Here is a 25,349-nt window from a genome sequence, read left to right on the forward strand (position 1 = left end):
ATTAACAACACAGTAGTAATATTATTGATTTTGATAAGGTTTTGTCATTAGAGATTGATTGATCTTTAACATTTCACATTTTGCTTGTCTTAATGCTTTGTCAAAGACTTTAAGCATTATATTAAATAAGAGTTGAGAAAATGAACATAATGATTTTCTTCAAAATTTTGAGAAAGTGTAATTTGTTCACATTTATCTGGTATATATTGCTTAGATATAGTCTTTTTTATATTAAGATATGTTCTTTTATATCTATTTTTCATTTATTTTATGTGTGTTTTAGGAAGAAATGTTGAAAGTTACATTATAGTTATTCTGTATCTACTGAGTGGTCATGTGATTTGTTTCTTTGAATTTGTTTCCTGGATTATTTTGTGTATATATAAAGTAATTATTGCATTCCTGAAATGATAATTCATTAATTGTGTCTGATGATATTTGTATTGTTTTTTCTGATAATGAATAACTGTAGCAATTTGAATGAGAAATGTCTCTTATAGACTGATGTGCTTGGCCACTTGGTCCCCAATTGGTGGCAGTGTTTGGGAAGGCTCTGGAACAGTACAAGAGTGATTTCTTGATGGAGAGATGTTTTGAGGGTCTATAGACTGACTTCTTTTATTCTCCCCCTCTTTGTTCTCTGTGTGAAGATAAAAATGTCATCAGGCAGTTTCCAGGGTTCTATTGCCATACTCTCCTTCCCTGTCCTGATAGACTCTATCCTTCTCAATGCCAACCAACCAGAGCTTCCAGGGACTAAGCCACTACCCAAAGACTATACATGGACTGACCCTGGGCTCCAACCTCATAGGTAGCAATGAATAGCCTAGTAAGAGCACCAGTGGAAGGGGAAGTCCTTGGTCCTGCCAAGACTGAATTCCCAGTGAACGTGATTGTTGTGGGGAGGGCGGTAATGGGGGGAAAGATGGGGAGGAGAACACCCATATAGAAGGGGAGGGGGAGGGGTTAGGGAGTTGTTGTCCTGGAAACTGGGAAGGGGAATAACAATCAAAATGTAAATAAGAAATACTCAAGTTAATAAAGATGAAAAAAAAAAAGAAAGACAAGAAGCACACCTTTTTTCTTAATGTGTTCTTGTCAGTGTATTTCATCAGAGAAATAGGAAATAAACTAAAAAGTAGTTATTGTATTAAGTATATTTTAAATTATTTCTTCTACAATGTCTATAGCTCTTCTCAGTTTTCTCTAGAAACTATAGAATTCAGTTAAATGTCATTAAATTGTAGAGGGTTTAACCATTAGTCCTTTAAAGACCACCTAAATTTTTAAATTTGTACTTTGAGAACATATTTCATAAAATTAAAGTGTTTTTTCCACTGGCAGATATCCTCATTGAAATACTATCCTCTGTATTAGATATATGCATGAATTTGTGGAAGAAATCTACTCTGAAAGCAGAGTAGCATTTCATAGTATTAACAGAAAATGTCTCATATATAGGTTTCATTGGATTTCAATATATTTCCTGCTGTTTAGAGAAAGAATGCTAGAATATATTAGGGTTGGTTAACAGTTTGCTTGTATCCAAGAGGTAACTAAAAGATTGAGAAATGAGAAGACTGGCTGGACTAGTTTCCATTGTCTAGGAATCCCTGAAAAAAATCCATGTGTCATGAAACTGCTTGACAAGGGCACTGTCTTTAAAGATGTAATCTATAGAGGATCCAAAGCTGAGAAAAAGAAGAAAACTGGGAAAAGGAAGTAGAAGAAACATTGTAGGAAATGACCATGCTAGCTTTTCTCACCTTGTGATTTGAAGTATCAGAGAACACCAGGGTTGTAACTAATCAATGAGATGAAGTTGAAACTAAGAGCACTGTTTAGATTAAGAGTGTGTAGCTCACTTGTTTTATGTCTAAGAATGTTAAAAATAAGCAGATAAGATTCAGAAGACTGGGGTTAAATACAGTTATAGTGAAACCTAGAGACATTTTATGTTGATATCATATTTCAGGTGTTTGTTTTTTCTTTTTTTCGGAGCTGGGGATCGAACCCAGGGCCTTGCTCTTGCTAGGCAAGCGCTCTACCGGTGAGCTAAATCCCCAACCCCATATTTCAGGTGTTTTGAAAATTTCACAGTGCCTACAGACAGTGGAGTTGCACTGTCACACTGTTGTCTGCGAATATGCCACAAATGTCGGCGGCAGAGTGGCCGTGTCTCATAATGTGGCTCAAGAGCACCATGGTTATGGACTACAGATGAGCTGATTCATAGCAAAATCATTCATTGCTTCTAACAATGTCACTCAGGTAACATTTTGTGATTCTGAAGTTATGTCGGAAAGGATATCATTTTCCTGGGTAACTTCTGGTATCTGTTCAGTTTTGATAATAACTTATCCCTGTTTTTTGTGGACTCTTTATTGAACCAACAAAAGATATCTTGGGAAACTTTGTTCAGTTTTTATTTTTTGTTTTTAAAGAACAGAGCCATTAGACTCAGGTACTTTGTACAAGTGCAATTTAAGAACCATCACTGGGGCAGAAGGATATTAAGGATGTTATGCGTTCTTAGCACTTGCTTCGGATCAGTCGGCACTTCAGAAGCTTCAGATACATTTCCACGTTATTTGAGTCCTTCTTGAGGCAGTGAAACAGGTTATAAAAGGCAAAGTATCTAGTGTCTCTATTGGGCGATTGCAAGAATCCCAATTCAGACCAGGCAGTGTAGTTCGCCTTTTCGTTGATTTCAAAATTACCCTAATTGTCAAAATAATAGTTAAGTATTAATTATAGATGAAAACTTGAGATCTTATTTCTTCTACATATTAAATTCAATTTTGTGAGAAGTTAATAATGTAAACCTTTAGCCAAACCCAGAGATTTTCATTTACCTGAAACAGAGTACTTAAAATGTGTTAGCCATTTAAATCTGGAAATGGGGCATTTTGAAATATCTTGTGGCATGCAATTGATGCCCGCTGGAGTTTGTTTTTCTGGGATGTTGCATAATTTGTTCTCAATCAAGCATTACCCTCGAAGGCAGAGGGGCAGGTTCAAAAGACTCAAAGAAATAAGCACAATTTCATGTCTAGGGAAGGAGAATCTTGGAAAATTCTCAAGGCTTCTCCCAGGTTTGCAACCAGGAAATAATTACTGGTGATACAGATACTAACCCAGTGAACTGTGGGAAGAAGGTGTCTCAGACTTCTTCAGCTTCCAGCAAATTGTGTATTGAGCTCTAAGGTTTCAGCTTTCACGGTGGGAGTTAGGGAGGAACTTTTCTATAATGCTTCTGCTTTTGAGTCATCCCTTCTCTTGCAAGTAATTCTCAACCATATTCCTGTTAGAACTCTATTAAAAACTCATTGTTTCAACAATTTGGACTTCAGTGTAGTTTTTACTTTGGTCTATCATGGATTTTCTTTCTGGGGTTAGCAGACCTGTTTTTCTTGTGTCTCCTTCAGTAAAGTCTCACACAGCATAGGAGCAGACAGGTGGGAAATTAGTAATGGCTAGCATACGTGCTGGTAATTATTGACCTTTAGTTCTTCATGATTGTTCCTGACTTGTCTTTTATGTTTTATAGATTCAGACACTACACTACTCTTCTTTTTTTAACAAATAAGTAGCCCATACAATGTATTTGGACAAATATTTACACTCAATTAAGATTAAAATTGGTGTGTTATGATATAGATAGTTCAGCCTTTACTCTAATAAAATCTGGTGGGATAGTTACACATTTGTCTTTCTTTACATATATGTGCTTTCCAAATCACTGTGTGAGGCAGGAGTTTACGTTGGAGGTCCCTGGGAAGTAAAGTGCCTTTGAGTAGGTTGGGTATTGTTTACATTAGTAGAAAAGATACTCACATAATTGGATATATCCTTCCCGTTTTTTTTGTTGTTATTGTTGTTACAAGAGAACGTCTTTCAAGATTCATTTGTCATTATCCAATGTGGTAATTTCAATATACTTAGCCCAGGAAATGGCACTATTAGGATATCAATTTGAAATCAACTTATATCAAATGACTAACTGACGTACTGCCGTGTTGGAACAGGTATGCCTTTGTGGAGAAAGTGTACTACTATGGGGTGGGCTTTGGGAAACTGCCCAATGTGGAATGAGACCTCCTGACCGCCTATAGAGGACAATCTTTCCTCACTGCAATTAGATCAAGATGTAGAATTCTTGTCTCCTCCAGTGGCATATCTGTCTTTATGTGGCTATGCTTCCAAACATGAAGATACTGGATTGAATCTTTGAAACTGGAAGCCAGCCTAAGTTAAATATTTTCTTTTATGAAAGTTGCCTTGGTCATGGTGTCTTGTCACAACAATGAAACTAGAACTAAGACCCCATGGTTAGCCTATTCATGTATAAGAAATACAGAGAAAGTCAGCAAGTTGTTTACCTTTTTGGCAATATTCTTTATGGCATCCAGGAGCTTTATGTTTGATTCCTTAAGCATCAAGGCCTTGTAGAGGTTAGGAGGAGTGGATCCTAGCCTGTCACACATTTCAGCCCACAGATGGTGCAGAGGGTTGAGCCAGGCTTGCAATAGGCTGTGTGACAACCCCAGTAGTACTTCCAGCTAAGCAACCACAATTGAACAATTACATTAGAATAAGGGAATACAGTATTATTAAATACAGGCAGATTTTATTCAAGCAGCATTCCTTTGGTCATTCATATACATGTTGAGAACATTATTTTGATGGTACACATTTTATAAGTTTAAACTTTAGGCCCTGTCCTCATGTTATAGAATTTTTATATGATTAAATTCAGAAATATCAGAAGAATGTTTGATAAATTTTCTAGTGAAGCAGTAACTCTGTGCAACTGTCATTTCTTCCTAGACTTCCTATTTTTACTTTATATTATTATTAATTATTATTAATAAGAATGTGGGTATACCAAATGCTGATAATATTAAGGAAAACAAAATGTTGATTATATCTATGGGGACATTTTAGATATGTGATAATGCACATTGTAAAACACTTAAGTTGCTTCATGAAAGGGATTTTTTTTTTGGTTCTTTTTATTTTTTCGGAGCTGGGGACCGAACCCAGGGTCTTACGCTTCCTAGGCAAGCGCTCTACCACTGAGCTAAATCCTCAACCCTCATGAAAGAGATCTTAAGTGAGAGATAATAACCATTATTAGTTAGAGTCAACATCACATCAGTAGTGACATGGGTAAACGTAGAGAGACCTTAGTGTAATGGACACATATAAAGTAGCAGATGTAGATACAAAAAAGACATAAAAAACAAGAGTAGATAGTATAGTTTTCATAATGTTAAATTCTGTCAACATATGATCCAGTATAACATATGATGAACACAACACTATTAGTACTTCATAGGAATATATCCTTATCACATATACATATATGTATATAAATACACATATGCATATATATACATATAGGTTTGTACAATATTTAACTATGGGTTCAGATTTGGCTCAAACAGAACATACTTACTGAATAGTAAGATTTCATGGACAAGGCATTGGTAGAATGGGTTTTCTGAATGTACAGATCTGCTATAATGTTACTTAGCAATGATTTTATGTTTATTTTTCAATGTGATTGTTCTATGATTTCATATTCCTTATCTATTTTTCTGACAGTATGATAGCCATGTCCTGGTATGGTGTAATAGAATAATCTCCCGTTATGGTGTAGTAGAATAAAAGCAATGTAAGTGCGTGACAAAGCCAGTACAGTGATTTTGATTTGGTATCAAGCCAAGGTTGAGAACTCACTTGGAACTGTTGGGCTTGCTCCTTGTTTTCTGGACTAGAGAGGGAAGAAGTGTGGCATCTGGTGGTCCGGCGTTCAAACCCTCGGCCTTGGGCATAAAATATTTTCTGAAATGATGAGTACTCAATTAATTGTCGTTTCTAAATCAACTAATATTAAAAATGACCTTGTCATTAATGTGTTCAATAGATATTAAATTTCAAAGTGAAATAACACTAAAAAAGAAGATAAGAAATTAGACAAATGACTTTTTTCTCTTACTGGATTTTTTTATTTACATTTCAAATGTTATTCTCTTTCCTGGTTTGCTGCACATAAGCCACCTATCCCATTCCCCTCCCCTTCTTCTATGAGGGTGTTCTCCCCATCCACCCCCCTTCCCCCCGACATTCCCCTACACTGGAGGCGGTCCTTCCACTGGTGCCCAGCAAGGCCTTCCTCTGCTACATACGCATCTGGAAGCATAGTTCAGTCCATGTACAGTCTTTGGGTACTGGTTTAGCCCCTGTGAGCTCTGGTTGGTTGGCACTGTTGTTCTTATAGGGATGGAAGCCCTTTCAGCTCTTTCAATGCTTTCTCTAATTCCTCCAACAGGGGTCCCATTCTCAGTTCAGTGGTTTGCTGCTAGCATTCTCCTCTGTATTTGACATGCTCTGGCTGTGTCTCGCAGGAGACACCTATATCCAGTTCCTGTCAGCATGCCCTTCTTAGCTTCATCAATCTTACCAAGTCTTGGTGGCTGTATATATGGGGCACATGTAGGAAAGGCTCTGAATGGCCATTCCATCAGTTTCTGATCTAAATGTTGCCCCCATATCCCCTCCTATGAATACTTTTGTTCCCCCTTTAAGAAGGAGTGAAGCATCTGCACAAGTGACTTTTTAATATACTTCTTTACATTTTAATTGTAGTCTCATTTTTGACCCCTCCAGTTTCATAATCTGTCAATCTCTTTCCCCCTTGCTATTTTCATCTTTGCTGAAAGTTACTATTTGACAAGCAGACACTGAAGACTATAGGAGTGCAAAAATAAATGGTGCAATATGGTAATATTTGAGTAGTATTTGTGCCCTGTCAAAGTTCTTGTATATTTTTATTCATTTTTTAATTTCTTTTCGATCCAAAATGATGTTTGCTTAACCAGGCATCATCCAAATGGAGCTCATTTTTCAAACCCTCTGTAGCTACACAGTTATCCTGTACCAAAAATGGATATAAATTCAAGTATTCTTGTGTCATGGCAAACAAAGTGAGTTCTAAACTATTGAGTATAATATATTAGGGAATATTAAACAATGAGTCACTTAAAAATCGACAAAATATTAATTTTGTAAACATCAGCCAATATGTATTTATTTAATTACCACAATTAGTTCAGTATACTCACTCAGCAGGTTGTCATCAAACTATTGCTGAGAAAATTTGTGATAGATTGAAAGGGATGCTGGGATAATTATGAAGTGATAGAAAAATTAGTGAATATAATGTATGATAGAAATGTGTACTTACCATAAACTTTTTTTCTTAAATGCTAATTGATGTCCTGAAGTCCCTATCTGTTGTTGTGTCTTATACTATTCTAAAACAGATGGCATATTGCCTTAAATGACATTCATCAAGAGTAGAGGAACTGTTTTTAGCTCTAAACTAGACCTACCAATATAAGCTCATGTCTTGGACTTAGTTCAATGGTAGTTGTTAGCATTTGGGGATTTCTGTAGTTACTTGCTTATTTTTCTTCCTTCCTCATTTATTCTTAGTCTCTTTAATTCTATTCTATCCCCTAAATTCACTGTGAAGCAGTTCTTTATTGGATATTTATAGTGCCTTAAATGAGGGATACCAAGGGACTTATGTCTCCTCTAGAAAGTCATAGATAACCAAAGCATTTTTCAACCTTATACTCTCATATTACAAGAATCAACTAAAGTAAAAGTTGAATTATAAAGAAACGGTCAGTGTAGTCTTAGCATACATTTGGCATTTCATCAAAGTGTGCTGTTCTTCCATTTCATATTTTAGTAGCTTAAGCTTTTTCTTATAAAGGTATATTATGTTGAAGTTAGTTCATGATGCTTTTCGCCTCTCAGCTTCATTGCCATGATAGACAGACTGTGAGAACTCTAGGAGATGAGTGAGGGTACTTACAACGTGAGTGGACAGATCTGAAATGTACTGATTCATGTCCTGGGATATCTTAATTGCCTGATTCCAAGTGTCTCCATAGGATGTGTAGTTGTGGACATTCAACAGTTTAGCTCTCATAGCAGAGGCTGTGTTCTCCCACAGAAGCAGGTTGGACACCAGCAGCAAGAGGACTGTCCCTGTTAAGAAGAGGAGTCATGCTAAAGTATTTTTTTGATGCTCTCAACAATCACCCTGTCTAGGAAAGTGTAAGATGTCCTCTGTACCTTATACAAATTAATAGTTTTTGGTCTGGGTGTGGGCATAATTTTTTGTGTCTTAGATTTAGCTAATTATACATGCACAGGTTTATAGTTTGAAAGAAAAATAGAAGACTTCCTGCATCTTTCTATTACTCCTAAGAATGTTTCTGTACTTTTACAAACATTTCTTTCTATCTTAACTTAAATATGATCCAGGATGAGATAGTCTTTCTCTCCAGGCAGGTTAACGTCTTGATGGTTTCTGGTGATGCTTAGTGTACAATTTTCACCAGTTTGCATTTGTAATTCAGTGCCAGATAGCAGCATTTAGGGTACTGACAAAGACAGCACAGTTCATTGATTTGATTCATTTTCCTATGTGATCTAAATAAACACATGAGTTTTGGATTGCTGGCATGGAAGATGAAGACAGTTTCCCCACGAAACCAATGTCATAGTATGGATTTTCTAACTAACCATTGTCATCTCATACCTTTGCTAAAATCTTAAGATTACTTCCCTTGAGTCTAATGTTTAAAGCAGTCACCAGGCATTCTCGACTTTTATTATCCCATTATATTGATGAAAATGATGGTGGACTGAGTTTTCCCGATTTTCCATAGTCCTAGAATCAGTATGTTGAATCAGAAATGACACATTGTGGACTTTGCACTTTACTTGTTACATCCTACACACTTGTGAGCTCTTGCTATGCATCTGTGTGGCAGGAGCTACATATGTACTCCTTATGTCCAGTGTTGCCTGGGATTATTGGTCTTACATATAAAAGTGACGCATTGTGTCACAGATTGCCAATGACTTCAGTGTGTCTGCTCTTTTTCTGCTTGTACTACCATGTGCCTTTGCAATTTGTGACAGTGACTCATTGATGATTGCATCATTAATATGCCTTTGACTATACATACTGAAACACAGTTGTAACGTACTAATAATTTACACTCTAAAAGGCTATCAGGTGTGTAAGTATGAAATTGAAATGTATCTGCCTCAAACTACATTAACCTGAAATATTTCTGGTACAAGACCCCAGTGTCCATGTAAACATTAATAAATGTAGTTAGAAATGTCCAATAAAAAGCATGAGTCCCCAGCTCCAAAAAAAGAACCAAAAAAAAAAAGCATGAATTTGGTAAAGATTGATATATACTAAACTGTCTGAACTGAAATATGGGATAATAGGTATGCGAAATTTCTTTACAACAAGCTAATTTTTCACATGTTTAACTAAAAAAGAGATAAGATGGTCAAATAACTTATATTACACATGTTGAAGTTGCTAAATTCATAATAATTTCAATTTTTTGTATACAACATATATCTTTACATTAAACTATGCTCATACACATTCCTCATATTTACCATTTGTAGAGATTTCACTGAGGTGAGTTTTAGAGACTGATGATTTTGGGTTTTTGTTCTTTAAAATTTATTGTATCATTATTACTAATACATTATTCTTGAAAATATCATCAAGTTTCTAGAGACAAATGCTTGATGCTATCCTGTTTTTCATTTGAAATGGAATTTTGGTTGAATAAAGTTGTCAAAGCTGTTTAATAATCACATACTCTAAGCTTGTCTATATCACTGTCCTGTTTTGAAATTTTCTTTAGATTCATTCAGATCTAGCAACATATAGAAATGCCTGACCCTGGAAAGAATATTGCCAATAGACTCCTTTTGTTCTCATTTAAAAAGATCTCCATTTCTGCAATTTTGAAGTTTTTAACTATACCTTGATTTGTAACTGTTTTTGCATGGAGTTGCATGGAGTTTCCATGTTGCATGGAAACATTCTTGGTTTCCACTCACTAGGTACTGAAACATTCGTTTTCTTACTCACTAAGGGATCCTAAACTTCTCAAGACATTGACATGCATTTTCTAAGAAGAAGGAAGACTCTTCTTTAAAAACTATTGGTCTAGGGGTTCACTGTGCAGCATCATTTTAGAGTAATTAAGAAGTTTATCAGCTCTATGTCCCCTTACTTCAGGTAAGCCATGAAAAAGCAAAAAGGGGTAATTTTTCCCAGATAGGGCACTTTAGACATTAGAAACACAGGCCATCTATACTGAGCTTGATAAAACAATGCATTTCTTAATCTTATCTACAAGAACCTGAGTAAAAGCAACACTTACAGGAGGACCATTGGTGAGACAAAGACAGATGCATCTCTGAGATGTCGCACTGCAGCTTGGATACCCAGGGAAGATAGCTTCTTCAGTAGAGGCTTGTCTTCAGTTAGATTTCCACCTCCTATATACTCCATCACACCACCTTCAGGCCAAAGACTACTAGGGAAGTGGAGGAAGGGTGTCAAGAATTACAGAATCCCACGGGAGAGTCCTGTGAGTCTACACCCTAAGGGAATTGTAACAACACCATTAATATGGACACAAACCTCGCTATGTTTGCCTATTTCATGATCATGAATGAAGTAAAAACTATATTTAAGATAAACACAGAGAGAATTGATATGCCTCAATTTCTTGGCTTTTTTTAAAAAATATTTTTCTACAGTTACAACAACTCAAAAATTCCCAGAATTTTAGTGTTATGTATTTATTACGTATGTATTTTATCAGTTTCCCAACATTTGAATATCTGACAGGAATCACATTTTCAATAATTAGGAGTATTTGCCAGTAGTGTAAGGAGCTTACTTCTCCACACTAGGCTGAAAGGAGAAGTAACATACAGTTGCAAAAATGCATTAGTAACATAATTTAATGGGCACATCATATCCATTTAGTGAAACAACTGTAAAAGCCTTCCTATTCGACCCTAGAGCATCCCTCTTAAGGGCAGACTACATGTCTTGAAGTAGGTAACCAACAGAAAATGAGCTCAATGGCATATTTTGTAGTTTCTTGCATAATCTTTCTTTTCTTTTAAACTACCTCAATAGTTCTCCAATTACTCCAACCAAATTAAAAATTTCATTTTTTCAACTATAGTCATACTATATTACCACCTTATATTAGAATATGCTGCTTTCCCATTGTTTTTATATTATTTTATTTATTTACATTATGTTTTAATTAATTTATTTATTTTTATACTCCCAATGATTTTATTGTCCTCCCAGTCCACCTTCACCCACTCAACAGCTCCACACCCCATACCTTCTCGATGCCCCAGTCCCGCACTGCCACCCATCTCCATAAGGATCTCCCAAGCCCACCCACCCCACCAGACCTTTAAGCTTCCTGGGGCCTCCAGTCTCTTGAGGATTAGGTGCATCTTAGGTGTAAATGGCCAGTAAACACATGAGAACACGTTCAGCATCACAAATCTTCTGAAATATGCAAATTAAAACTATATTAGTTCTTTCTCTTTACAGTCAGAATAGTGGTCATCACGAAAACTTAGCAAATGATGGCAAAGATTTGAATAAAATGCAATAACTATACAGTATTGGTGGGTACGTAAACTGTTTTAGCCACCATGGAAATCATATTGAATTTCATCCAAGAAACTAAATTAGAGATACATATGACACTGTTGTGGGATTTATGGGAAAGACTCCAAATGAAAATATTGCAGACATACTGGTACATCGCTGTTCACCAAATCACTTTTTATTGTAGCAAAGTGATAGAACCAACCTAGGTGACCATCAAAGAAGAATGTCCTGAAAGATGACTGTGTCAAGTTGTGAAAATGCACCTAAGTTGCCAAGGAGTCAAGGAGTTGCCAAGGGGTCCCACAATAGCAGAGATGACAGAACCACAGAGAAAGGCTATGGATATGGAGTGAATCTGACCTTAAAGAGTGCATATGCATGTTGCAAGCAGCAGAGTTGAATAGGAAGAGCTCCCCAAACTCTTCAGAGTTCAAATGATTTTATCAGCAGCATCAGATAGTAACCCTGGAATTGCATAATTACCCAACTTGTTCTCTAATTTGATCAATTCTTGCCACGGCAATATACCACTTTTTGGAAAAGGAACATTTCTTCTGTGTTGTTCTGTATTTATTTTATTTTATTTTTTATTTTATTTTGTAGCATTTTACAGTTAAAGATAATATTGAGACTTTGAACAGTGTTGAGAGTGTTGAAGACTATGAAGGCTTTAACAGATGGGCTGAATACAATTTGCATAATAAGATAGTTATAGGCAGTAAGAACAAAAGGTGGAAAGTGGTGACTTCAATTTATGTCAAGTTGATATGTCAAGTTGTGATAGCACTTGATTGTCAACATGACAAATCTATAATAGTCTCAGAGACAGACCTAGAGTAGGTTACTAGACAGGGTTCCTTGAGGTGGGAAGACTAATGTTAAATGTTAGTGGCATTATTCTCAGGACCAGAAGCCAAGGCTAAATAAAAAGGAGAAATGCAAGTGGAACTATAATATTTGCCATGATTTCCTTCCCGACTGTTAATGTAATGTGACCAGCTACTGCACATTAGCTGTGATGATGAAAATCTCCACACGTACTGCCAAAGAAACATGTTCCCTCACCCATTTGTAGTGAGGTGAGATGAAATTTGTAAATAAAGTATTTTAAATTTTTTTAAAGATTTATTTTTATTTATATGAATACACTGTAGCTGTCTTCAGACACACCAGAAGAGGGCATTGAGTCCCATTACAGATGATTGCGAGTCACCATAGGATTGCTGGGAATTAAACTCAGGGCTTCTAGAAGAGCAGCCACTGTTCTTAACCACTGAGCCATCTCTCCAGCCTGAATAAAGTAGTTTTAATGATGTGCATTTCTCTAATTACTAATGGTGATGAATGCTTTTTGACGGTATTTCTTACTCATTTTTATTTCTTCTATTGAAAATTCCCTGTTTAGGACCCCAGCTCATTTTTAAAGGGGAGTCACTTCTTTCCATAACTCTGCTCTTTTGGGTTCTTTGTGTGTTTGGGATGTTAACTCTCTTTGAGAAATACAGCTGGCAAAGGTCCCTTCCACTCCATGGGTTTCTTCATCATTCAATTTATTGTTTCTTAGTGGTACAGGATCTTTTTAGTTCTTTAAAATTCAGTTGTTAAATATTGGTTATATTTCCTAAATTTCAGTAGGATGGGCAAACACTAACCTATTCATTAAGTCTTTTCCTATATCAATATCTTAAAGGGTATGGCCTGTTTCTTTGAGCAGTTTCAGTGTTGAAGGTTTCATCAATCCATTTGGAGTTAATGTTTTTAACAGGTATTAGGAGTCTGAGGTTGTTCTTCTGCATGTGGAAATCCAGTTTTCCCTCTGCCATTTGTTGAAGATGTTATCATTTCTTCAGTTTTTTTTTCCATCTTTGTCAAGTATCATATAGCTTAAGATTTGAGTATCCATGTTTAGGTCTTCTGTTTTTGTCCATTGAGCTAAAGTCATGCCATATTGTTGTATTAGGATGGTTATACAATAGTATTTTGAATTTAGAATGTTAATTCCTCCAGAATTTTTATTATTGCTCAGAATTGCTTCCAGTACTCTGGATCATTTATTTTTCCATATGAACTTTTGGATGATTTGACCCATTTCCATGAGAAATGTTGGTATTTTCATCTGGAATGCATGGGATGTGTAGATTGCTTTTGATAGAATAGTCATTTTCTAAATCTTAATTCTCCTAGCTATAATCAGGGGAAGTCCTTACACTTTCAATTGTCTTTCTCATTCCCTTGCTTCAGCTATTTCAATCCTTCATTGTAGAGATCACTTTTATACTTGGCTATGGCTACTGCAAGTTATATTGTTAGTGATTTTATTGCGAAGAGAGACCCTTTTTCACCTCTGATGGGAATGCAAACTGGTAAAGTCACTGTGAAACTCAATGTAGAAAATCACTGAAAAAGTAAAATAAGTCTACCATCTGACCCGTTCCTCCCGCTTCATGCATCCCTCAAAGGGCTTGACATCCTACTCCACAGATACAGTCTATGTCAGCAAAGGGATCTTAACCCTGGTAAATATTCTGTCCATTTTATAAATTGTTGTCCTCTATGCTAAGTGGGAGAAGGAGAGAAGGAGGGAGGGAGAGGAGAGGAGATGAGGGAGAGAGAGAGGGAGAGAGAAAGAGAGAGAGGGAGAGGGAGAGGGAGCAGAGGGCCAGCCATTGTTCCTTCCAGTAAACTTTTCTTTTTACTCAAGGAGTGGTCTAGTTGGGTAGTTTCATTGTACCTTTGCTTACAACAATTAAAGCACACCATGTGCAGCTTCAGAACTTTTAATCTTGTTGGACTTTGAACTATGTTTGATTATACTGTTTATTGGTGGTGCTTTTGCCATATCCTTTCTGGACAACATATTTGCCTTTTTAGTCCTAACTGTGAGACTGAGGTAATGATTGGGTCAGATCCTCAGGATCATTTCTTACTGAACTGACTATTTTTTCCCTCATTAGTTTCTCAAAGCGACTGTTTCATGCCCAAGTTACAATTACAGATGCTCTTCCGAGTTTCTCTCAGTGCTGTAAATTCTTCTTTCTTGGGTTGTGTGTCTCCTCTTTGCTGTATTCACATTTAAGATTGCTATGTAAGGTTAGGAATGCAGCTCACAGTTTGCAGAGTGCTGAGAGACGTGATAGCTTTCTATAATCACTTATGGAGCTTCCATTCAGATGATGGGTTTTACCCCGGAAATCATGTTCTATGACGAATCAACAATAAACCGAAGTCCGAAGGGCAAAAATGATTCAGCATAAACAGTAGCCTAGGTTACTTACGTAAATGCTCCAGGTTTGACTCAGAGGGCCTCAAGGTGAATCAGACTGAAAAAGAGCAGAAGGCCCACAAATATTGACGTAACAGCGGAAACTGAGGGTAATTTTATCACTTTGATGATGGTTAGAAATACGTAACAGTTCAGCTAATGGTGCCTAGCTGCCTGTCAGTAAATTCGGTGGTTCCACAGACAGTTCGCAGATTCACAGAACTCAAAGGAAAAGGAAGAGTTTATGAATTCAGAGACCCAGAGGCTCCCATCACTTGGCCCATCAAAGAGCAGACTTGCTGACCTGCGGTAAAGTGGAATCACTCACTTCCTTAAACTGAACCTTCTGCGACTAGCAGAGAGCCCAATGACGTCAGCACCCAGGGCAAAGGGTCATTTCCTATCCCAAGCTCCAAGGTATCATACCTCAACCTCAGACAGAAATTTTGTGCCTGCAGCCATTTCCAGCTTCCAGACATGGGGACCACCCATCATTTCAGAGACTTGCTTGAGTCAGTAGAACTCATGACGTTCTACACTCCTGCAGACTTGCTCTAGAATTGAAGGCTCTTTATGGGAATGGCCAGAAATTCCAAAGCATTGATTGAGCATTGAATACTCCTCAGCGCTGTAAAGGCTCTCAGGTTCCCAGTAGCAGCTAATGAGAGTTCAAATTCCTTTCATTTAAACCATACTTGGCAGTTACTTTTAAGTGTTTTATGAGTATTAACAATAAAGGACCTCCCATATATACTCTTTCCTGTCTGTCTGTACCATCATTGAAGGAGGGTAGGACGAGAACCTAGTTAGAGTTACGAAGCAGTCTTCATCCAGCATTTTATTACTGGGATGCAAGTAGTACTGAATATAGTTCACAGCACCTTATAAATGCGGCACCCTGGCCCATACCTATAATCACAGTACTTGGGTGACGTGGGCAGGAATTTCTTGAGTTCAAGGTGCTTCTTGGCAAAATAGTCAGTTACAGGCTAAGCTGGGCTACCTTAGACCTTCCAAGTCAAAAAAAAAAAAAAAAAAAAAAACCAAACAGACATTAAAAAATTAATTTCTTTGTTTCCAGGTTTTTTTCTTCATGAAGTGTCTTTAATAGCCCTCCCTTCTTCATCTGTAATAACTCTCTTCTGAAAATCTTTATCAGACATTAATCTAGCTGTATTTCAATTTCTGGAAAATGTGTGCATGTGATTCCATCTGTCTACTGTCATATTTTTTTTATCGTGAAGATATTGCTTCATATTTGTATCAGTGGGCCTAGATATGGTTTATCTGGCAAATTGTCCTATTCTTCTACTTCTTCATTGTGTAGCTGGTCCTATTCTTGCCAAAGACAGTCCTGTTTTCATATTCCATATATATACATATAAACATATATACATATATATATTTAAATGTATAGATTCATCTCCATCCCAGCTATGAAGTAACACTCATCTTTCTTCCTCTGCATTATTTTGTCACACTCCCCCGTCCTCATTCATTTTAGGATTACACTCTCTTCTTAATTCTTTTTTGCTTCATATTTATAAATGTGTTGATGTTTAAATTGAAATCCACACGTGAAAGGAAAAATGCAGTATTTATGTTTTAAAATTGCCTCATTTTCTTTAACATGTAGATCAATTCATTTCCTAGAAATGCATAATTGTATTTTTATGACAATTAAGTTCCATTGTATATACAGACCGCATTTTCTCTTTTTTATTTATTTGTTGACAGACAAGTTGCGGGGTTTAGTGTCTTTTGTATTAGAACACCACGACAATAAATATGGATGTATAATTATCCCTGTGGCATGCTTTCCTTGTTTGCCTGTTTGTTGTTGTGATAAACAACATAGCCAAAAGCAACTAGTGGAAGGAAGTGGCTTATGTAAGTTTGTAAGCTATAGTCTATCAATGAAAGAGGCCAAGTGAGGAGCTTGAAGCAGAGGCTATTGGTCACTGCCTTGCTTTCAGGGTGACATTAATCCATTTTGCTTAGGTGGCCCAGACCAATCTGCCAGGAGCACTCACAGTAGAGTGGCCCTCTTCCATCAATTAATACTCTAGAAAAGACTCCCAAAGACATGCTTGCAGACCAATCAAATGGAAGGAATTTTTCAGTCGATATTTTCTTTTTCCAGGTGTCTCTAATTTATGTCGAATTGACAAAAATAACTAGTGCGTATGCTAACCTAGATTTACACACACACACACACACACACACACACACACACTCACACACACACACACACACACACACACACACACACACACAAACGGTAATATAGCTGCACCAGATTTTAGGACTTTTTTCATTATGATTAACAGTGATTTTGTGACTTGTTGTACTATGTGACCATGTGGTGCTTCTTGTCTTCCCACAAAGTGATCAGCATGGTTTCGAGTTTCATTTTCTGAATTGTAGCCATTCTGTGATTGGGTTAAAGAGAATGTCAAAGTAATTTGGGTTCTCATTTTTCTGTTGTCTCAAGGAAAGGATTTTTTAAATATTTATCTTTCTCTTGGATAAACATTCACATAACTCGTGGACATTTAATTGGGTGATTATTTTTATTTATTTATTTTTTTGAGTTATGTAGAATGTCTAGATATTCATGGAAGACATTTTAGTAACTATTTTCTCTCATCCTGTACACGTTTATCTTACCTCAGCATCATAGCATTTCTCTTTTGATGTGAAGAAGTCTTTAAATTTCATATAATTCCATTTTCTTTGACTGGGGGGGGGGTAGTATGACTTGCTATTGTAGTTCACGAGTGGAAATCCTTATTTCTGTAACTTGAAATCTTTTAATCTTGTAGCTCATGGTTTTAGGTCTTCCAGTCAGGTCTTTGATATATTTTGAGCTGAGTGTTTACTGCATGAGAGAGATGAATCGGCATGTTTCATTTTTATTTGTTTACTTTTCTTCTACTTTAGATAAAGACTGTCCAGTGCTGCTTGTTAGAAAGTCTCTTCTCCAATGTATGTTTTGGAATATTTATGGAAACATAGTTGTTTGTGTATGTGTACACATGACTTTCTTCCTGTGCTTTCTCCACATTCTATATTCTACATGTCTCTAAGTCTACTGGTACTGTGAGTTTTTGTTATTAAGATTCTGATTTATTTTTAATGCAAAATGGTTGTAGTCATGCATCTAATGCTGCTCTTTAGGTCAAGCTTGCTTTGGCTACTCAGAAGGTTTCAATTCTTCTTGGTTGCTTTGCGATTCTTTTCTGTTTTTAGATCTGGAAAGCATGTCATTCATATTTTAATAGGATTACATAGAATATGCACATAATTCTTGGCAAAACAACCATATGTTCCCGATGTTCCCAATGGCAGTTGTGCTAATCCACAAACACAGGAGCCTTTTCCATCATGTATTTTTAGTTTGTTCTTCAATTTGTTGCTTCATTAATTTATAATTTCCTAAGTATTTCATACCTTGGTTTGGTTTATTCATAGTTATTTGACCTTACTTTGGAGCCATTGTAAATGTAATTTTTGCTGACTTCATTTTAGAAAAAAATATTATTGTCATTCAGGAATGCTACTAGGGACTACCAAGTGTTTGGTTGACTTTATGTCTTAGTACCTTCAGAAAGTCTTTTTTCCGAGTTTCAGTTATTAATAGAGATATATTTATAAACTAGCTTTTACAAAAAATCCTGCCAAACCAAAAAAGAATAAACAAACAAACAAACAAAAAACCCAAAACTTAAAAAATAAACAATGATAGCCAAAAAATCAAAAAGGAGAAGGATGTAGTTAAGGCACTGTCCTTAGAGCAGGGCTGGGTTTGAGCAGAGCAAAGTGTGGGTGGCTGAGTTGTTCAGGCATCCTATTGCTTGGGGGCTTGTACAGTCCCATTGGCCTGGAGAGTGGAGTTGCTGGGCATGAGGGATTTGGTATCTAAGAGGTCTTTCTAGGCTTGTGTATTAATGTAAGTAGGTTCTGAGATGCTTTCCACACAGGGAGTCATAGAGGGAGGTCTGGAACTGACAGAGGGAGAGACCTTGGCAGCATCCATCTTGTCACAGCTCTACATGCCAAGTCAAGGCAGCATGGAAGGGTAAAGTCAGAAACAGGTACAGGATGGTGTTGAAGCAGGTGGCCATGTCCTCCTGTCTGCTCTTCAGCAAAGAACCCAAAGGCTAGGCAAGACAGTTCTTCTAGACTCTTTGCCCTCATCCAGGGATACTCAAGAAATGGCTGCATTTCATAAGTTTCCTAAACCTTTGGCCTCCTATTGGAAGTACCTGAAGGCACTAGCCACTGTAGAAGGAGCTGAGAGCTGTAACTGCTGGGCAAATGCCTCTCGGCAGATCATTCCATTTCAGCCTGGCTCTGACACCATGTACATACAGCCAGGGCACAGCCCAGACTTCTGTAGCATTTTTCTCAGTTCCCAAGGCTGGGACTCCAGTGTTACCTTCAGCTGGCCCACCAAGACCATCACTGGTATGCTCTCTACAAACTTACCCTTAGTGCTCAGGGCCTGTGGCATGACTCTCTGAATATTGTTAGCATAAAGGGTAGAAATCCTTACTCTCCTCTGGACTGGGTTGATGTACAAGGAGGAATTCTACTTCCATGATGCTGCAGGGACAAGAAGCTGTGAGCTAAAAGTTTGAGTCCTTCCATATCAAGCTGGTGGTATCAGATGAGGACAGTGTGCACAAGCATCCATTTCATGAAGACTCCTGGTTTGAACTGCAGCTAAACCTTCTTGTTGAAATAAGTGTCCTCAGAAAAAATAGTACTGTAGCACCCCTGTTTCCTGAGGTAACCTGCCTTTAGACCTCTTCAAACATTCTATGTTGTTGGTGTTCAGCAGCTGAGATATTCAGGGAAAGTAGGCTGACTTGGTTGAATCGAAGAATGGCCCTAATGACAACCCCAGAAAGATTCAAAGCTCAAGGCAAAACCTTGATTTTAGAGAAATTGGATCAAAGAAATTTGAGTGGGGCAGCAGCCAGTATAGGGGCTTCAAGGCGAGAGGTTCTCTGCCCCTAAATATGGATGCAGAGGAAGCCACACACGGAAAAAAATAGGTAGGTGGCTCAGACCAAGAACCCCATTGTTGCATACAGCCTTCGGCTATCCTGTAATTGGTTCCTGAAGCTGCCCCTCTGTGAGTCCTGCTACTTAGAGCCATGTGAAACACAAGAGGAGAAAGAGGAGGATAAATGCTGGAAACAATACCCACAGGAGGGACCCAGGACTTCCCTGACTCATGGTAGGAGAAGTTAGAGTGAGGACTGCCCAAACACCCCGGCCTAGGGCAGAGCAGCACTCTTTTAAAAAGTTTTTAATCTCTGAAAGAAGTAGGGTCATATGAACCTTTTAAACAGACATTTTTTTTTTAAAAAGCTATTCAACTAGGGAGTCTTTGGCTTTTGCCTGCCATGTCTGCATCTCCTGTATTTCCATTCTCTTTCTTCTCTATCACTTTAGCTAAAACCCTAAGTGTTGTACAGAATGTGACTGATATAAGCATTTAGCATTAAAAATAATAAAGTTAGAATATTCCAATAAGAAAAGCTATCATTTGTCTTTCTTTTTTATTTATTGTTGAGTATAGCAAGGTAAATGAGAGACATTTACTTAGCTCTCTGTAATGAACTGTCATTATCAGGGTGGCTTTTGACTTCATTACCTGCAATGGGTTACATCCTCTGGCCTAGGTCAGAGTAAACAGGATGTGTTATTTCCTGTTGATTCAGAAGGCTGTCTGTCTATTCTCTCTAGGCTATCCTGTGACCATTGCCTTTGCATTTGTCAGAACTGTCTGCTGAAAAGGCCAAGGACTGTGTGAAATGTTTCCATGGCTGAATGGTCTTCATTCTCACACAAGTTCACCCTATATTTCACAGCACAGACAGGAGTCTCCAAAATCTACTGCATACCATGAGTCTCAGCAGGAAAACCTCCCCTCAGCAGAATTTCTTTCAGTAAAGATTGTTATATATTCTATACATATTATCTGAAGCAGGTCAATTGCCCACACACAACATGCTAACATTTGTCATTATCGTTGATCTTTGTCTATCCGATAACAGATGCTCTTTTTTCACTCTTTCTGACATTCATCAAAGAAGCTACATTTCTTCATACATTGCTGGGAATCCAATTGTACCTCTTCTTTTCATCTCCTGTACTATTTGTATCCTTCAAGGAACTCTGCTTTAAGGCCAGTACAATTGTTGCATTTTTCTCTGTTTATTCATAAAAAATACTGACTAATTTTTTTTGCATCCTACTAATATGATTTATCTTTCAGTCTATTTCTCAGACTCATACAAATGTCCTCCTATAAAATGTGACCCTCAACTGATGTCCTAGCCAGTGAATGAGTTACTATTCTAAAGAGAAGCACGTAAATCCCTCTCCTTCTAACAGATTATCATTATTGTGCATTTACAAAAGTAGTGTGTTTTTCAAATGCACAGAGAAGGTTAGACGCTCTCAAGCTTACTTATACAAATGATAAACAGACTGAGAAAGAAATTAGGGAAACAACTCCCTTCACAATAGCCATAGATAATATAAAATATCTTGGGGTAACTCTAAGGAAACAAGTGAAAGACCTTTATGATAAGAACGTCAAGCCTCTCAAGAAAGAAATTAAAGGAGATCTCAGAAAATGCAGAGATCTCCCATGCTCATGGATTTGCAGAGTTATCATAGTAAAAATGGCCATCCTACCATAGGGAATCTACAGATTCAACAAAACCCCATCAAAATCCCAACACGATTCTTCAAAGACAGGGAAAGAGCAATTCTCAAATTCATCTGGAAAGCTAAAAAGCCCATAATATTGAAAACAATTCTTAACAATAAAAGAACTTCCCTGATTTCAAGATGTACTTAAGAGCAATAGTGCTAAAAACTTCATGATATTGGTACAGAGCCAGACAGGGTGATCAGTGAAATAGAATCGAAGACCCAGAAATAAAACCACACATTTACACACAACTGATCTTTGACAAAGAAGCCAAAAAAGCCAAAAAAAAAAAAAAAACAATGTAAAAAAGACAGCATCTTCAATAAATGGTGCTGGTGTAACTGGATGTCTGTATGTAGAAGGGTGGAAATAGACCCATATTTGTCACCATGCACAAAGCTGAAGTCCAAATGGATCTAGAACCTCAACATAAAATCAGATATACTGAATCTAATAGAAGGAAATGTGAGGAAGAGTCTTGAACTCATTGGCACAGGCAGAAATTTCTTAAACTGAACTCCAATGGTTCATGCTCTAAATCAAGAATTGATAAATGGGACCTCATAAAACTGGAAAGCTTCTGTAAGGTAAAGGACATAGTTGATAAGACAAATTGGCATACTACACATTGGGTAAAAAAAATCTTCACTAACCCCCACATCCAACAGAGGGCTAATATCTAAAATATATAAGGAACTCAAGAAGCTTGCTACCAAAAAACCAAACAAACCAAAAAAAAAGAAAAAAAAAGAAAAAAAAAGTTCAGAATAGAACTAAACCGAGAAGTCACAAAAGAAGAATCTCGAATAGCTGAGAACCACCTAAAGAAATGTTCAGAGTCTTAGTAATCAGAGATATGCAAATCAAAATGACCCTGAGATTCCACCTTACACCAGTCAACATGGCTAAGATCAAAACTTTAGGTGACAACACATGTTGGCAAGGATGTGGAGAAAGAGGATCAGTCCTCCATTGCCTGTGGGATTGCACACTGGTACAACCACTATGAAAATCAATTTGGAGGTTCCTCAAAAATTAGAAATATACCTACCTAAATACCCAGAAATGCCACTCTTGGGAATATACCCCAAAGATGCCTCACCATGCTCCAGGGGCACATGTTCCACTATGTTCATAGCAACCTTATTTGTGATAGCCAGAAGCTGGAAACAACCCAGATGACCCATGACAGAAAAATGGATACGGAAAATGTGGTTCATTTATACAATGGAATACTTCTCAGCTATTAAGAGCAAGGTCATCCTGATTTTTGCAAGCAAGTTGGTGGAACCAGAAAATGTCATCCTGAATGAGATAATTCAGACCCAAAAGGACACACAGAAAATGTTCTCACTAATAAGTGTATGTTAGCAAAAAAAAAAAAAGAAAGAAAGAAAGAAAGAAAACAGGAAAAGGACAGAATTCCCAAGATACAGTCCACAGAACTCAAAAAGGTCAATAAGCTTAATGGTCCAAGTGAGGATGCCTCAGTTCCACTTAGGAGGGAGAAGAAAGCAGCCACAAGTGGGAGGGAGAGAGGGACAGGGAAAGGAAAGGTGATGGGGTAGTGGGAGAGGGAAACATGATCTGGTATTGGGTGGGAGAAAAAGACTGAAGCTCTGAGGGCCAGCAGAAAACCTCAGGAGGAAGGATGTTGGGAAGAACCTCTAGAATGTACCAGAGACCTGGGAAGTGAGAGACTCTCAGGACTTAAAGTGGGGACCTAGATGAAAGGCCCTACAGTGGGGAGAGGAAACTTACTGAATATACCTCCATCAGAAAGACAGGGCATCAAGTGAGGGATGGGTTTGCTATCCCGAAACCAATGTTCTGACCCATAGTTCTTCCTGCCTGAAAGAAATGCAGGGATAGAATGGAGAAGAGCCTGTGGAAAACAAAGTCCTGCAACAGTCCCAAAGTGGGTTCCAGCTCAAGGGAAGGCCCCAAACCCTGACACTATTACTGAAATTATGGGGTATTCACAAAAAGGGACCTATTATTACTTTTCTCCAAAAGACCCAACAAGCAGTTGAAAGAGTGAGATGCAGATATGTGTACCTAACCAATGAACAGAAGCTGCTGATCCCTCTGGTTGAATTAGGGAAAAACTGGAGGAAGCTAAGAAGTAGGGCAACCGTGTAGGAGGACCAGCAGTCTCAATTAACCTGTACCCCTGAGATCTCTTAGACTTTAGATCACCAACCAGGCAGCATACAGGAGCTTAGATGAGGTCTCCAACACATATAGAGCAGAGGACTTCTAGGTCTTGGTTCGGTCAGAGAAGATGCATCTATCACTCTAGAGACTGGAGGCCCCAGGAAGTCTGGAGGTCTGGTGGGGTGTGGACATCTTTGTGGAGATGGGAAGGGGGAGATAGTGTAGGGGGAGAGGGGAAGTGAGTGATGTGGAACCATTGGTGGTGGACAGGGAGGGGAATAAAATCTTGAGTGTAAAAACAAACAAATAAATAAAAATTTTAAAGCTTCTGATTTCTACCTATCAAAAGAATGATCCCAACAACAGTGAGCCTAAGAGCGTGTTGATTAGCTGTCTCCCATTGTCTAGAAATCTCTGTAATATCCATGATGTGTTCTTAAAGACTGTGGAAATTCTTTGATGATGCTATAATAGTAAGATGAACTTATATTCTAGGCTGCTTAGAAGAGACAAACAGCTACCCAAAATGAATCATGTCTCTCTAAAGTGAATAAAGAAAATATCTACTTTGCTTAATCTATAATCATTTATGATAAAGGACAGTATTCTTGGGGTTCAAAGTTAACTGCAAGAGATAACGAAGAATGTCTAGGTTTCATATTATATCTTCAAGTCTCCATGTTTTGGGTGACATTGATTGTAGGGGAACCCACAGATGTCAGTGCAGACCGAGATCTGTGAAGAGATGACAATGAGAACCTGGTTCTGACTAACTTTATCGTGTGTATGTGTGTGTGTGTGTGTGTGTGTGTGTGTGTGTGTGCGTGTGTGTGTGTGTGTGTGTATGTATTTTCCAATTAATTATCTGATGGTGTCATTGCATGATAGCTTGATCCTATAAGTAGTACAGGATTTCAGTAATATGACTAATATTAAAATTTCATTTGTTATAATAAGCAAGACCATTCCTATTAGTATTTAACTGTGATGAGAGCCCTAGAAAGAAAAATGGATAAAGAGTTATTTGATAAAGATAAATTTCATTTACAAAATACAATGCTATTTTTCTGGAGTTTCTACAGCCCCATGCAATGTTTGGGCCCATGCTCTGTAGCTAACTAGTTAGCCAGAGGCATTGTACATGCCTATAGTTTACTTTTAGCATAGATCTTGACATATCTGATGGCAGAGAATGCCCAAGACAGAGACAGCCATATTTTCAGATGTCAAGCTGATATCTACTCATTATTAGTTATGCATTAGAAGTTTGAAATACTGTATAACATTTGTATTTATGTTGTACAAATCAATGCTTATATTAGAGGCTCTCATGCACCTCTTTGAACTATTTTTTCTTGTCAGAGTCTGATCTTTTATCAGACCAAGGGAATGCATAAAACTAATGAACAAACAAAATCTTTTAGGTTAACAATAGTCATTAGTCTCAAAGTCTTAAACTTAAGGCATTTAAATAAAGATTTGACATGATTAAATTTTTTGTTTTGATGAGCTTTTTAAATATTCTTAGTTTTTCTCATTAATTAATGTAATTATTCACTTTACATCCTGATCGTAGCCACTCACTCCTCTCCTCTCCATCCCTCCCTCATATTCCCCATCCCCAAATCTTTTTCCCC

At 37.4% G+C, this 25,349-nt stretch overlaps 1 protein-coding gene and 1 pseudogene across 1 annotated transcript; both read right to left on the reverse strand.

Annotated features, from left to right (window-relative positions):
- Positions 1-2,410: 2,410 nt before the first annotated feature.
- Positions 2,411-10,349, reverse strand: Prl4a1 (prolactin family 4, subfamily A, member 1). Its single transcript, NM_017036.2, is given in 5 exon segments — positions 2,411-2,721; positions 4,383-4,562; positions 5,746-5,850; positions 7,892-8,067; positions 10,290-10,349. Coding segments are annotated over 5 exon segments (684 nt in total). The 5' UTR covers positions 10,324-10,349; the 3' UTR covers positions 2,411-2,532.
- Positions 10,350-18,669: 8,320 nt separating this feature from the next.
- On the reverse strand, positions 18,670-20,066 carry Lpcat4-ps1 (lysophosphatidylcholine acyltransferase 4, pseudogene 1; annotated as a pseudogene).
- Between the last annotated feature and the right edge of the window lie 5,283 nt (positions 20,067-25,349).

Source organism: Rattus norvegicus, chromosome 17, assembly GCF_021556685.1.
Source record: "Rattus norvegicus strain SHRSP/BbbUtx chromosome 17, alternate assembly SHRSP_T2T, whole genome shotgun sequence".
Lineage (NCBI taxonomy): Eukaryota > Metazoa > Chordata > Mammalia > Rodentia > Muridae > Rattus > Rattus norvegicus.